General features: G+C 42.1%; 1 protein-coding gene across 6 annotated transcripts in view; it reads left to right on the top strand.

Annotated features, from left to right (window-relative positions):
* Window positions 1-12348, top strand: part of Tsc1 (TSC complex subunit 1) — a 61241-nt gene that overhangs the window by 34538 nt on the left and 14355 nt on the right. For all 6 annotated transcript variants that reach the window (XM_090330876.1, XM_090330878.1, XM_090330875.1 and 3 more), the window contains 7 exons: window positions 4817-4992; window positions 5933-6048; window positions 6307-6418; window positions 6715-6833; window positions 9495-9564; window positions 10269-10373; window positions 10644-11199. In XM_090330876.1, coding sequence (XP_090187002.1) covers window positions 4817-4992; window positions 5933-6048; window positions 6307-6418; window positions 6715-6833; window positions 9495-9564; window positions 10269-10373; window positions 10644-11199 — 1254 coding nt within the window. The remainder of the gene's footprint in view (window positions 1-4816; window positions 4993-5932; window positions 6049-6306; window positions 6419-6714; window positions 6834-9494; window positions 9565-10268; window positions 10374-10643; window positions 11200-12348) is intronic.

Below are 12348 nucleotides of genomic sequence, written 5' to 3'. Positions count from 1 at the left end.
CTCAAGTGGGATAACAGGCATGAGCCACTACAATCATCCACATTAACATTTCAAAACTGAGACTATCTCCGAAAGTAAAAACCAAGTACAAAGATGGGTAATGTGGAAAGAAATTTAAAATCATCAGTACAGAAAGTTCCAATATCCAAAGAAAAAGTTTTAATCCAAGCACTGGTGGTTTATGCCTGTGATCCTAGCTACTTCAGAGGCTGAGATCTGAGGGTTATGGTTCAAAGCCAGCCTGGGCAGGAAAGCCTATGAGACTCATCTCCAATTAACCACCAAAAAGCCAGAAATAGAACTGAGACTTGATTGGTATAGTACTAGACTTGAGCATAAAAGTTTAGGGACAGTGCCCAGGCGCTGGTTCAAAAAGAAGTAAAAAGTTGATGGAAGAAGGAATTACTTTTTTTAAATTTATTTTACCAGTCCTGGGCTTGAACTCAGGGCCTGAGCACTGTCCTTGAACTTTCTCAAAGCTAGAGTTCTACCACCTGAGCCTCCACACCATTTTCAGCTTTTTTTCCTATGTATGTGGTACTGAGGAATCAAACCCAGGTCTTTGTGCATGTTAGGCAAGCACTCTACCACTAGGCTAAACTCCCAGCCCTGGAAGAAGGAATTATAAAAGAAATGATAATATAGAAACATTTCTGGGGGGTTGGGCTTGTAACTCATGCCTAGCATGTACAGCACACAAAATATTTCCAATAATAATAATATTAAATAAAGTCTTAAAATTGAAAGGCTTGGGATCAGATTGGAGGGGGTTATGTGGTGCATGGGGCTCAGTCAATGTAAAAGAATACATCCACTTAAAATATTGTGAGAAACAAGTTTTTCAGAAAAAGAAAACCCAAATAATAAGGAATCAATTCCTTTGAAAAAGATTTTCAATTTAGAATTCTACATCAACTAAATTACTATCGAGTAGAAGACACAGGGGCACAAATTTGTTTTCCATGATCCTCAGCTAGTTATTGGAGCATGTGTTTTATCTTATCACTACAAGGTACAGTGGGGAGGAGACACAGTTCAGGAAGTTGGGGTTGTAGCCCAGGAAAGTGTCAAGAAATCGCAGCCTGAGGATTAATGACGTCCAGACTTTAGAGGAGATAGACATAGTTGCATTTCACTAAATAAAAATTATATTAAGTATTGTGTCATAAGTTGAGAAAAAAATTGAAAAAGGAGATAAAATAAAACAAGAAAACTATTAAAACTCCAGGAAAACCAAATAAGACAGGAAATGTTGATGTGTTTGGATCAGCTATGAATAGTTCTTAATATTCTTTTCTTATTATTATTTCTTATTGAAATTGGTTTTGTTAAAAAAATGAAAACAAAACATACTACTGGGAGCCTTGAGGAGGAGAGAAAAAAAGATATAGGACAGTGACCTCAGTCTGTTCCTACTATAATAGGAGGCTGGTAAAGTCTCAAAGTCATAAATGAAGACAGAGAAAGCATAAAGTATATTTTTAGAAAGTTGGGTAGCAATCAAGCCAACAAAGTTGGAAACAGAGGTCAGAGGGAGGCCCAGGGGTACCCTTTAGTATTATGGCTACTTTTTTTTTCGTCAGTTATGGGGCTTGAACTCAGGGCTTGGACACTGTACCAGAGCCTCTTTGTGCTCAAGGCTAGAGTTCTACCACTTGAGCCATAGCGATACTTCCATTTTTCTGGTAGTTAATTAAGAGTCTCACAAAAGGGCCGGGAGTTTGGCCTAGTGGTAGAGTGCTTGCCTAGCATGCATGAAGGCTTCGGTTTGATTCCTTGGTACCACATACATAGAAAAAAAAAAAGCCGGAAGTGGTGCTGAGGCTCAAGTGGTGGAGCTCTAGTCTTGAGAAAGTCCAAGGACAGTGCTCAGGCCCTGAGCTCAAGCCCAGGACTAGGGAAAAAAAAAAGTCTCATGAAGGGGCTGGGAATGTGGCTTAGTGATAGAGTGCTAGCCATGAGCAAAAGAACTCAGGACAGTGCCCAGGTCCTGAGTTCAAGCCCCAGGACAGCCCTCCCCCCCCCAAAAAAAAAAAAATTGAGTCTCGTGGACTCTGCTGCCTGGGCTGGCTTGGAGCAGCAATCCTCTCAGATCTCAACCTCCTGGGTATCTAGGATAACAGCCATGAACCACTGCACTGCCTGGTTGTTGCTGCTGCTGCTCCTACTACTCTTGCTCCTCCCTCTTCTCCTCCTTCTCCTCCTTCTCTCCTCCTCTTTCTCTCCCCGTCTTCCTCCCCCTCTCCTCCTCTCCTCTTTCTTCTTCTTCCTCCTTTTTTTTTGTGCGGGTCATGGAGCTTGATCTCAGCTTGAATGCTGTCCCTGAGCTCTTCAGCTCAAGGCTACCGCCCTGCTCTTCAGCCAAGCCCCACTTCTCATTTTCTAAAAGTTAATTGGAGGTAAGAATCTCAGGTCCTTTTGTGCCCAGGCCGGCTTTGAACCTTGGTCCTCAGATCTCAGCCTCCTGAACACCTAGGATTACAGGCGTGAGCCACCGCGCTGGCTCATCTTTGAAACAGATTCTCACTGTATAGCTTAGGCTGTCCTCAGACTCACTCAAAATCCTCTGCCTACAGTTCCTGTATACTGGGATTACAAACATGTGCCACCATGACCAACTACTAACTTTTTAATTAGCTATTTCATTGGATCTAAGATGCCTTTGAATGTTCATATATATAATGCACATATAAGATAACATACATGTAATGTAGTTTATGTATGTCTGAGAGGAAAAATGTCAAATAAACAGATACACCACTATTAACTATAGTTTCTAGTTTCTGAGGCATTAAAATATAGTAGACCCATTTAAGGATGGAATCAATATTGTACATATATTACTGTAAACATGTAAGTCTACTCATCCTTTATTCTGCTTCTCCCTTCTTTAAGCACAGTGTTTTTATGTGTGTACCAGTGTGCTGGTTCTCAGCTTATTCCCTCACGTTCTCACCCCGCTGAGGCTGTGGGAGGATGATTCTGTCCCATACACAAGTCCAGTGAGAACCCTGAGAGGTGGTCCACCTCTGCTCAATTGCTGCTCAGCAAAACTGCCTCACCTCTATGCCCTGGATGGACTCACTTCTGTATGTAGGGTATTTTTGTTTGTTTTTCATATTTTTCTTTTCTTTTTTGCCAGTCCTTCCTGGGGCTTGAACTCAGGGCGTGGGCATTGTCCTTGGGCTTTCTCAAGGCTACAGCTGTACCACTTGAGCCACAGCACCATTTCCAGCCTTTTCTGTTTATGTGGTATTGAGAAATGGAATCTAGGGCTTCATGCATGCTAAGCAAGCACTCTACCTCTAAGCCATATTCCCAACCCTCATTTAATGCTTAAAAGCATGATTTTAAAAGTCACCTTGTAGGCCGGGAGTTTGGCCTAATGGTTAAAGTGCTTGCCTAGCATGCATGAAGACCCGGGTTCAATTCCTTGGTACCACATACATAGAAAAAAAGCTGGAAGTGGTGCTGAGGCTCAAGTGGTAGAGCTCTAGCCTTGAGAAAGTCCAAGGACAGTGCTCAGGCCCTGAGCTCAAGCCCAGGACTGGCAAAAAAAAAAAAAAAAAAAGTCACCTTGTATAGTGTGGAATATAATTTACATAATAGAATTGGTAAGTTTTTGTTTATTGTTTTTTTTGCCAGCCATGGGGCTTGAACTCAAGGTCTGAGCACTGTCTTTGAACTTTTTCTCAAGGCTAGAGCTCTATCACTTGAGCCACATCACCACTTCCAGGTTTTTTCTATGTATGTGGTACCGAGGAATTGAACCCAGGTCTTCATGCATGCTAGGCAAGCACTCTACCACTAGGCCAAACTCCCGGCCTGGTTTATTAAGTTTTGATAAAAGTCATAATCCCAATAAAGAATATTTCCATGTCCTCAAAAAGTTTCTTTGCATTCTTCCCTTGTCTCTGTCCATCTTTTATGTATGGAAAGCCTACTTTTCCAGATGGTATACTAACATTTCTGCTGTAGAATGTTCTTCTATTACGTGCTGTGTTGTGCTGAGCATTGGTGTATGTCTTGATGTACATCTGTAGCTACAGGATAAATGGTTAGAGGTTGAAGTGGGGCTTACACAGCAGGAAGCTTTAGATTTTTCTTTAAATATTCACTCTAGCTATAGCCTTTTACACTGTATTTTCTGGTCCAGAGATGGGTTAAAAGAATCCTGTGACTCTCTAGGAGACTTTAAGCCAGCCCAGCTTACCCTATTCCTTGGTGACGCTTGTTCTAAGATTTGTTCCAGTTACTGCTCCATAGCATTTATGCTACACTGAGGCTATGCTTGTTTTTGTGGATGGAATTTTCTTTCAAATTCCTGTTAATTTGAAGTAACTTTTTTTTCCTTGGGGGTGGGGGCAGTCCTGGGACTTGAACTCTGGGTCTAGGCACTGTCCCTGAACTTTTGCTCAAGAAAAGCACTCTGTCACTTGAGCCACAGTGCTACTTCTGGATTTTTTTTTTTTAATGGTTTATTAGAGTTAAGAGTCTCATGAGCCTTCCTACACAGGCTGGCTTGAAACCACGATCCTCAGATATCAACCTCCTGAGCAGCTAGGATTGCAGGCATGAGCCACTAATGCCCAGTTTGATGTAACTCTTAAATAGAGAAGGAATAGGGCTGTAAGATAAATGGCTAGTTCTTCAAATATGAACGAGTACTGTTTCCTACTTGGGCTACCATGATTCTTCCTCGTTCTTTGCTAATCATAGTCCTGTGGCTGGCACTGAGTTGGCTCTCTTAAATATTTCATTGATGTGATTGAACAGGTTAACATTTGCTTTTCTTGACTTCTGTTACCTTTTCCAGGTGGAAGAAATTAGAAACTCATGATGTTGTAATAGAGTGTGCCAAAATCTCCCTGGACCCTACAGAAGCCTCCTATGAAGATGGCTATTCTGTGTCTCACCAGCTCTTCACCCATTTTCCTCCTCGCTCAGCTGATGTCACCACCAGCCCTTATGTTGATACACAGAATAGCTATGGTAAAAAGGGTTATTTCTATTTATTTATTTATTTATTTATTTATTGCCAATCCTGGGCTTGAGCTCAGGGCCTGAGCTCTGTCCTTGGATTTTCTCAAGGCTAGAGCTCTACCACTTGAGCCTCAGCACCATTTCTGGCCTTTTTTCTATGTATGTGATACCAAGGAATCAAACCTGGGTCTTCATGCATGCTAGGCAAGCACTCTACCACTAGGCCAAACTCCCAGGCCCCTCTATTGATTTTTAATAGCCTTTCCTAGAATGATACTTATTTTATGTTCCAGGAACTTTCCCCCAATTATTTAAATTTGAGTTTGCCTTTCTTTTCTTCTATTCATTTCTCCTTCAAGTTTAAGCATTTGAGAGGTAGGCCCTACATCCTAAGGGAGTTTCCTGACTGTCTAGGTACTTGAAATAGGCCTGTTGGGCTGTAGCACTCAGCAGATTTGGACAATTTACACTAGATTCACAGAAAATTTTCAATTTTCCCCATAGGCTGCATCACTAAAGCTGTCCCCTACAATGTGCATTTTCCCTTTATCCAGAGGCTTACACAGAGACCTCAGACGTCCCGGAACTTTCAGTTCCAAAGAGCATTCACAGATCTTGTAAGGCTAGATGTTGTGGTCATGCCTGTAATCCCAGCAATGGGAGAGGCATAGGTTAGGAGAATCTCAGTCTGAGGTTGGCCCCAGGCCAAAAAAAAAAAAAAAAAGATCACACCTAAGAAGTAAAACAAAAAAGCACTGGGCACTTGACTTACATGATAGAGTTCCTGCCTAGCAAGCCTGAGCCCCTGAGTTCAAACCTTGCTACAACCAAAATAATAATAATTAAATAATGAACATTTTTAAATGGCGAGAACTGAGCGTTACCAGAATGTTGTCTAGTACTGTCTGAAGTCTGCTCTTACCCCTTGTGTTCTTCCTTTTTGTTTCAGGGAGTGCTACTTCCACCCCTTATTCCACCACTCGACTGATGTTGTTCAGTACGCCCAGGCAGCTACCTCAGACTCTGAGTTCCCCATCGGCACGGCTGTTACCTGAGCCGCTACAAGTATGGTCTTTCACAGTGTGTCTGTCTTTCTTCTGCCTCCTGCTGAAGCTGACCATTTCAGTTGAGATTTAGTATATGGTTGGGAAATTTTCACATTGCATGAGGCCTTAACAGGAACAAAGACAGCTGCTTTTGCTATGTGCACATCTTGGAGTTCAGGCATTTAAAATGCATTTTGTCTTTTGATAAAACTTTCCTGGGATGTCTCTTTTCAGTTGTAAAGAGAGCTGTTGCTAATGTACTTTATTAACTTCCCAGGCTACTCTTTGGAGCCCATCTACGGTTTGTGGTATGACCACTCCTCCAACATCTCCTGGAAATGTCCCCTCTGATTTGTCCCATCCTTACAGTAAAGTTTTTGGCACAACTGGTACGTAAGTTGTAATTGGATCTCATTGGTTAGTTTTGGCCTCCCTTTGTGATAGAAGGATCTCATCGTGAGATCGGGTGATATTTAGAAGTGCTCTTGACACTTAATGCACATTTCTGGGGCTTTCAGAATGAGTAAGTGAACCATAAAAAGAAAGGGGAGACAGAGACAGACACTCATTAGATCTCCATGAAGTTAACTCCCAAGGCTGATTTTTGGTAGTAGTATACTAATAGGCGATTGTCTGCTTTTCTGCTCATATACATGTTATTTATTTCGCCCTTGTCTCTGGGCAGGTGGAAAAGGAACTCCTCTGGGAACACCGGCAACCTCTCCTCCTCCAGTCCCAACCTGCCATCCAGACGACTATGTACACATTTCCCTCCCTAGTTCCACAGCCACACCCCCCAGGAAGGTTCGTGCCTTCTTTTCCTTATGAAGCCTAATAATGCCAGATGGAATTCTGGCTCAAAATGTGATGGGGCCGAGTCACCATGATAGAAGATAGGCTATCCAGTATTTCTCAAAGTCTGATCTGCTGACCCCAAGGATCCCAGAACCCTTCCTGGGAATCAGTAGGTCAGATCTGCTTTCCTGGTAACACTAGCTATTATTTGCCCTTCTGCTGCATTGGCATCTGCACTTTCTGGTATAGAAACAGTGGGTGGGTAGAATGGTGGCCCTGCATTGTGAATCAAGTCAGGTGCCAAGCTGGTCAGTTGGTGCTATAAGCTTCATTCTTCCTTGACATGTTCTTTGAGTATAAACATAGAAGAAAAAAAACAAAAAACCCATACCATCTTTTGAGTATTCTAAATCAATTAAAATGATGAATTCTATTAAATTTGGGACCTTGAGATTATATATTTGTATTCTTTGTGGCAGAATAAAAAAAATGTTAAAAGCATACCAGAGATTAGGTGGTCACGGGCCCTATGGTACTGAGAGCTGAATTGGCTGCTCTTTTTTCTTTTTGTTTTAGAATACTAGGTTTTTAGGGTTTTTTTGAAAGATTGAGTGATTGACAGGTGACCAACAAACTGGTTAATTCAGATTTAAATGTCTGGCAGGCATTTTCCAAACAGTGGACTAAAGGGAACAATAGCCAATGATAAAATTAAATGAAATTAGAATATTAAGAAGTCATATTAGTTCAGCCACCAGTGGCTCATGCCTATAATCCTAGTTTACGAAGGAGACTGAAATCTGAGAATCATGGTTTTAAGCCAGCTTGGGCAGGAAAGTCCATGAGACTCTTTTTTTAAAATTAATTAATTTTTTATTGTAATTAATAAAAGGGTTACATTATATTCACCAGATAGAAGGTATATTACTTCACAAACATTGATACCCTTTCTCATGACATGGTCCCCATTTCCTTCCTGCCTTCCATGAGACTCTTATCTCCAGGTAACCTCCAGAAAAAGGTGGAAGTGACCTAGTGGCTCAAGTGGTAGAGTACTAGTCTTGAGCTGAAGAGCTCAGGAACTGCACATAGGCCCAGAGTTCAGGCCCCACGACTGACAGAAAAATAACAACACTTAATCAAGTTTTTGTATGAGATTAGAGGTGCTTATTCACCTCTAAATTTCATAACATTTTATGAAATGTTAACCTTTGGTGTACTTTTTGTAACTGCATATTTGTGTGCTACAGACTTTTTTTTCCCATGTACTTCAGTAATATATTATAGCATATAGAGGACAGAAATACAGGGAAGTACAGTATTGAACTATATAGTAAAGAGATTATAAAATGTCCACCAACCATTTCTATTGTTTTAGAGTTTTTGTTGTTGTTCATGGGACTTGAAATCTGGGCCTGGGTGCTGTCGCTGAGCTCTTCAGCTCTAGGCTACTGCCCTACCCTTGTACCACAGCACCACTTCCACTTTTCTAGTGGTTAAAGAATCTCACGGACCTTAGTGTCTGGGCTGGCTTTGAACCGCAATCCTCAGATCTCAACCTCCTGAGTAGCTAGGATCACAGACATGTGCCACTGTGCCTAGCTAGAAAATATTCTTTAAAAATACAAAATATATATGTTAACATGACACAGATTTATTTTTTATTTTTTTTAAATATATTTTTTCTTGTAATTAATAGAAGGGTTACATGATATTTGCCAGATAAATGGTGCCTTAATTCCCACACATTGATACCCTTTCACATGTCATGGTCCCCATTTCCCTTCCCCCTCCCCCAGATTTATTTTTATTTTTAGTTATTTATTTTTTGATGCTGGGGCTTGACCTTGGGGCTTAGGCACTGTCTCTGAGCTTCTTTTTGCTCAAGGCTAGTGTTCTACAACTTGAGTCACAGCATTCAAGTGAGTGCTTGGAAGGGAGACTCTTACAGATGTTCCTGCCCGGGCTGGCTTCAAACTGCAGTCCTTAGAACTCAGCCTTCTCTGTAACTAGGTTTATAGGCATAAGGTACCAGCATCTGGCAGATTTTTTTCTTTTTTCTTTTTTGCCAGTCCTGGGGCATGAACCACTGGGGACTGGCCACTGTCCTTGGCTTTTCTCAAGGCTAGTGCTCTACCACTTGAGCACCTCTTCAGGCTTTTTCTGTGTATGTGGTACCAAGGAATTGAAGGGCTACATGTATGCTAGGTAAGCACTCTACCACTAGGCCATGCTCCCAGACCCTTGTTAGTTTTTTGTTTTTTTAATTTCCAGTCCTGGGGCATGAACTTATGGCCTGAGCACTATCCTTGGGTTCTTCAAGGCTAGCACTCTACCACTTGAACCACAGCACCACTTCCAGCTTTTCTGTGTATATGTACCAAGGAATTGAACCCAGGTCTGGTCTTCGTGCATGCTAGGCAAGTACTCTACAACTAGACCAACGCCCCCACCCCCCTTGTTAGTTTTAAAGTAAACTTTTTATTTAATTTCTGTTTTGATTTCCAATATAGTAACAATTAGCTCTTAAGGATCTTTTTATTTAGGAATGGAAAGGGATCCTGAGATTGGACAACTTGAAAACCACTGACTAGAACTTTAAACCATATATTCTAAAGAATATATACAGCATTTTTTACTGTGTGGTATAAATAGTGTTTATCTTTGCAGGAAGAGAGAACTGACACTGCAAGGCCCTGTCTACACAGACAGCACCATCTTCCGAATGATAGAGGACTAGGTAAACTTTTGGGGTAATGAGAGACTACACTGTCTCTTCCAATTGGGCTATCTGTATGTAAAAGCAAAGCTAGGTGGAAATGTCATAAAACACTGGATTGTCACAGAACGCTGGCCCTTAGAAATAGGAAGTAGAGGTGGGCCCGGTGTAACTCACGCCTGTCATCCCAGCTACCCAGGAGGCTGAGATCTGAGGATCCAGGTTCAAAGCCAGCCCGGGCACAAAAGAACCTGAGACTCCTGTCTCCAATTAACCTCCAGAAAATGGGAAGTGGGGCTTGGCTCAAGGGTAGGGTGGTAACCTTGAGCTGAAGAGCTCAGGCTGAGCTCAAGCCCCATGACCCACCCCCCAAAAAAAAAAAAAAGAAAAGAAATAGTGAATTCTAAAAGCCAACCTAATAAGAAAAAAGTATTTAAGCTACTGTACTAAACAACTGCTCTGTGTTTTAAACTGGTCAAGCTATGTGGTTTTATCTGTTCTCAGAGATGTTAAAACCTGAGCATTGTATGTTTAGTGGGATTATTTTTGGCACCGTAGTCTTAACTAGATGGGTTTTAATATCTTAACTTTTTGTAGTAACCCTAGAAAAGAGTCATTTCCAGACTCTGATAGGAAGAATTATCACAGATGTGTTTGATTTTAACACAATTAGCATTGTGCTTACTCTTATTTCTTTGACTGGATTTGTCTCTGTTTCTCTTTAGAAGAGCTGCCTGGAAGCAAAGGTTCTGTTACTCTAAGTGATCTTCCAGTGTTTTTGGGTGATCTGGCCTTTGAGGAAGACAGTATTGAAAAAGACAAGGAAGAAGGTAGTGTATGTGGAATTACTGTGAGGAGAGGAACATTGACCCCCATTTTATCTTAGAACTGGAATCTGGAGTCAGTATGCCCAGTTTGGTTGAGTTTTCTTCTCTGGTGGTTAATAGTGGATATCTTTTCCTGGGATTTCTGCCTAGTATAAGAATGTCACTTTTCATACCCCTGTTCTTGGTTCTTGGTAGCACAGAACCCCATGGTGAACAGATATCCTCTTACTGAATGTTTATTAGGCCTTGTCTTGTTTTTTGCCCTTCTTTCAGCTGCAATATCTAAAGAGCTTTCTGAGATCACCACTGCAGAGGCAGATCCTGTTCCTCGGGGAGGTTTTGACTCTCCATTCTACCGAGACAGTCTCCCTGGTTCTCAGCGGAAGACGTGTTCAGCGCCATCTGGGACTCGGGGCTCCAGTGTGAACCCTGAGCCCTTCCACTCCTCCCTGGACAAGCGTGGGCCTGACACACCAAAGCAAGCCTTTACTCCCATTGACTTGCCCTGTGGAGGTGCTGACTCCAGCCCCGCTGAGGACAGGGACCGCCAGACTTCTCTGGAGACCAGTATCCTCACACCTAGCCCTTGCAAAATCCCACCTCAGAAGGGAACGGGCTTTGGAAGTGCTCAGCCTCCCCCATATGATCATCTCTTTGAGGTGGCCTTGCCAAAGACTGCCTGTTACTTTGTCAGCAAGAAGACTGAGGAGCTGTTAAAGAAGGTGAAAGGAAGCCCTGAGCAAGACTACGTGCCCTCTACCTCCCCAATGGAAGTACTGGACAGGCTGATACAGCAGGGAGCAGACGCCCACAGCAAGGAACTGAACAAGTCAGTAAGCCTCAGGGGACCTAGGCGCTGCTTCTGTCAGGAAGCACAGAAAATGCAAGGGTGCAGGCAGAAGTTGCTTTAGCCACCCATACCCAGAGGTTGTTCTCTTTTGTACTGTTTGACTCTCATCTGTGGCTTGTCCTTATCTATCAGTGAGGGCACATGTACTTGGAGGAGCCCTTACGTGGCTTTCTGTTTCACGATAAGGTTTCTTAATGTAGGCCATTCTTGTGCCATTGTTCTGTTAGAGTGATCAAATGTTTTTATATTTGCTTTTCTGAAAATTGGAGTTTAAAAATGCAGTTATAAGCTGGCCACCAGTGGCTCATGTCTATAATCTTAGCTACTCAGTAGACTAAGATCTGAGAATCGTGGTTTGGAGTCAGTCTAGGCAGACAAATCTGTGATAATCCAAAAATGTGCCTACCTATTGCCTCCTCCTACCCCTCCCCCCACACACAGAGGTTACACTGGGTGTAGTGCCATATATAATTATCTTGCCTATAGGGGAGGCAGAGAAGGAAGATCATAGTCTGAAGGCTGCTGGAGCAAAAAGTTCTCAAAAAAACAATCCAAGTGTGCTGGTACGTATCTGTACACTCAGGCCAGCTCTGGGCAAAATGATGAGACCCTCCTGAAAAGTAAAGTAAAGAAATGAACTAAAGCAAAACAGGTTGAGGGCTCAAGTGGTGTAACCCATGAGTTCAAGTGGTATGACTTGAACCAAAATGAAAAAAAAAAACAAAAAAACCTTTTTTATAATACCAAAGTGGTATCTCAAAGAATATGACTATTTGTTGGTATTTCCTTCTCTAATTCAGATCATTTTTGTGACATAATTCATTAGCTGGAAGAGCAAATCATCAGGATTTTATGAAAATTCAAGTGACCTAATGCTACCCCCTTCCCACAAAGGCAAACAGGGTCTCAAAAATCTGAGATACCAGTTTCAGCCTTTATTATCCTTTACAGAGCTTTTCAGGGAAGAGCTTAACCTGTCCAAAGTTTGACTCCAATAGGCTAAGAAAAATGATGTGCTTTTGTCTTAAGACGTATATCAGGAGCTTCTCCAAAGAGAGCTACTCCTTGAGTGTCACCACGGAGAAGGCTGGAAGCAGCAGTGTTGTCCCACTCAGCATCCTTGGCGAG

This window comes from Megascapheus bottae, chromosome 3 (genome assembly GCF_031878675.1).
Source record: "Megascapheus bottae isolate mThoBot1 chromosome 3, mThoBot2.hap1, whole genome shotgun sequence".
In the NCBI taxonomy this organism is placed as follows: domain Eukaryota; kingdom Metazoa; phylum Chordata; class Mammalia; order Rodentia; family Geomyidae; genus Megascapheus; species Megascapheus bottae.
Note: the sequence above shows the minus strand (reverse complement) of the source record. Positions and strands in the feature narration are given on the sequence as shown.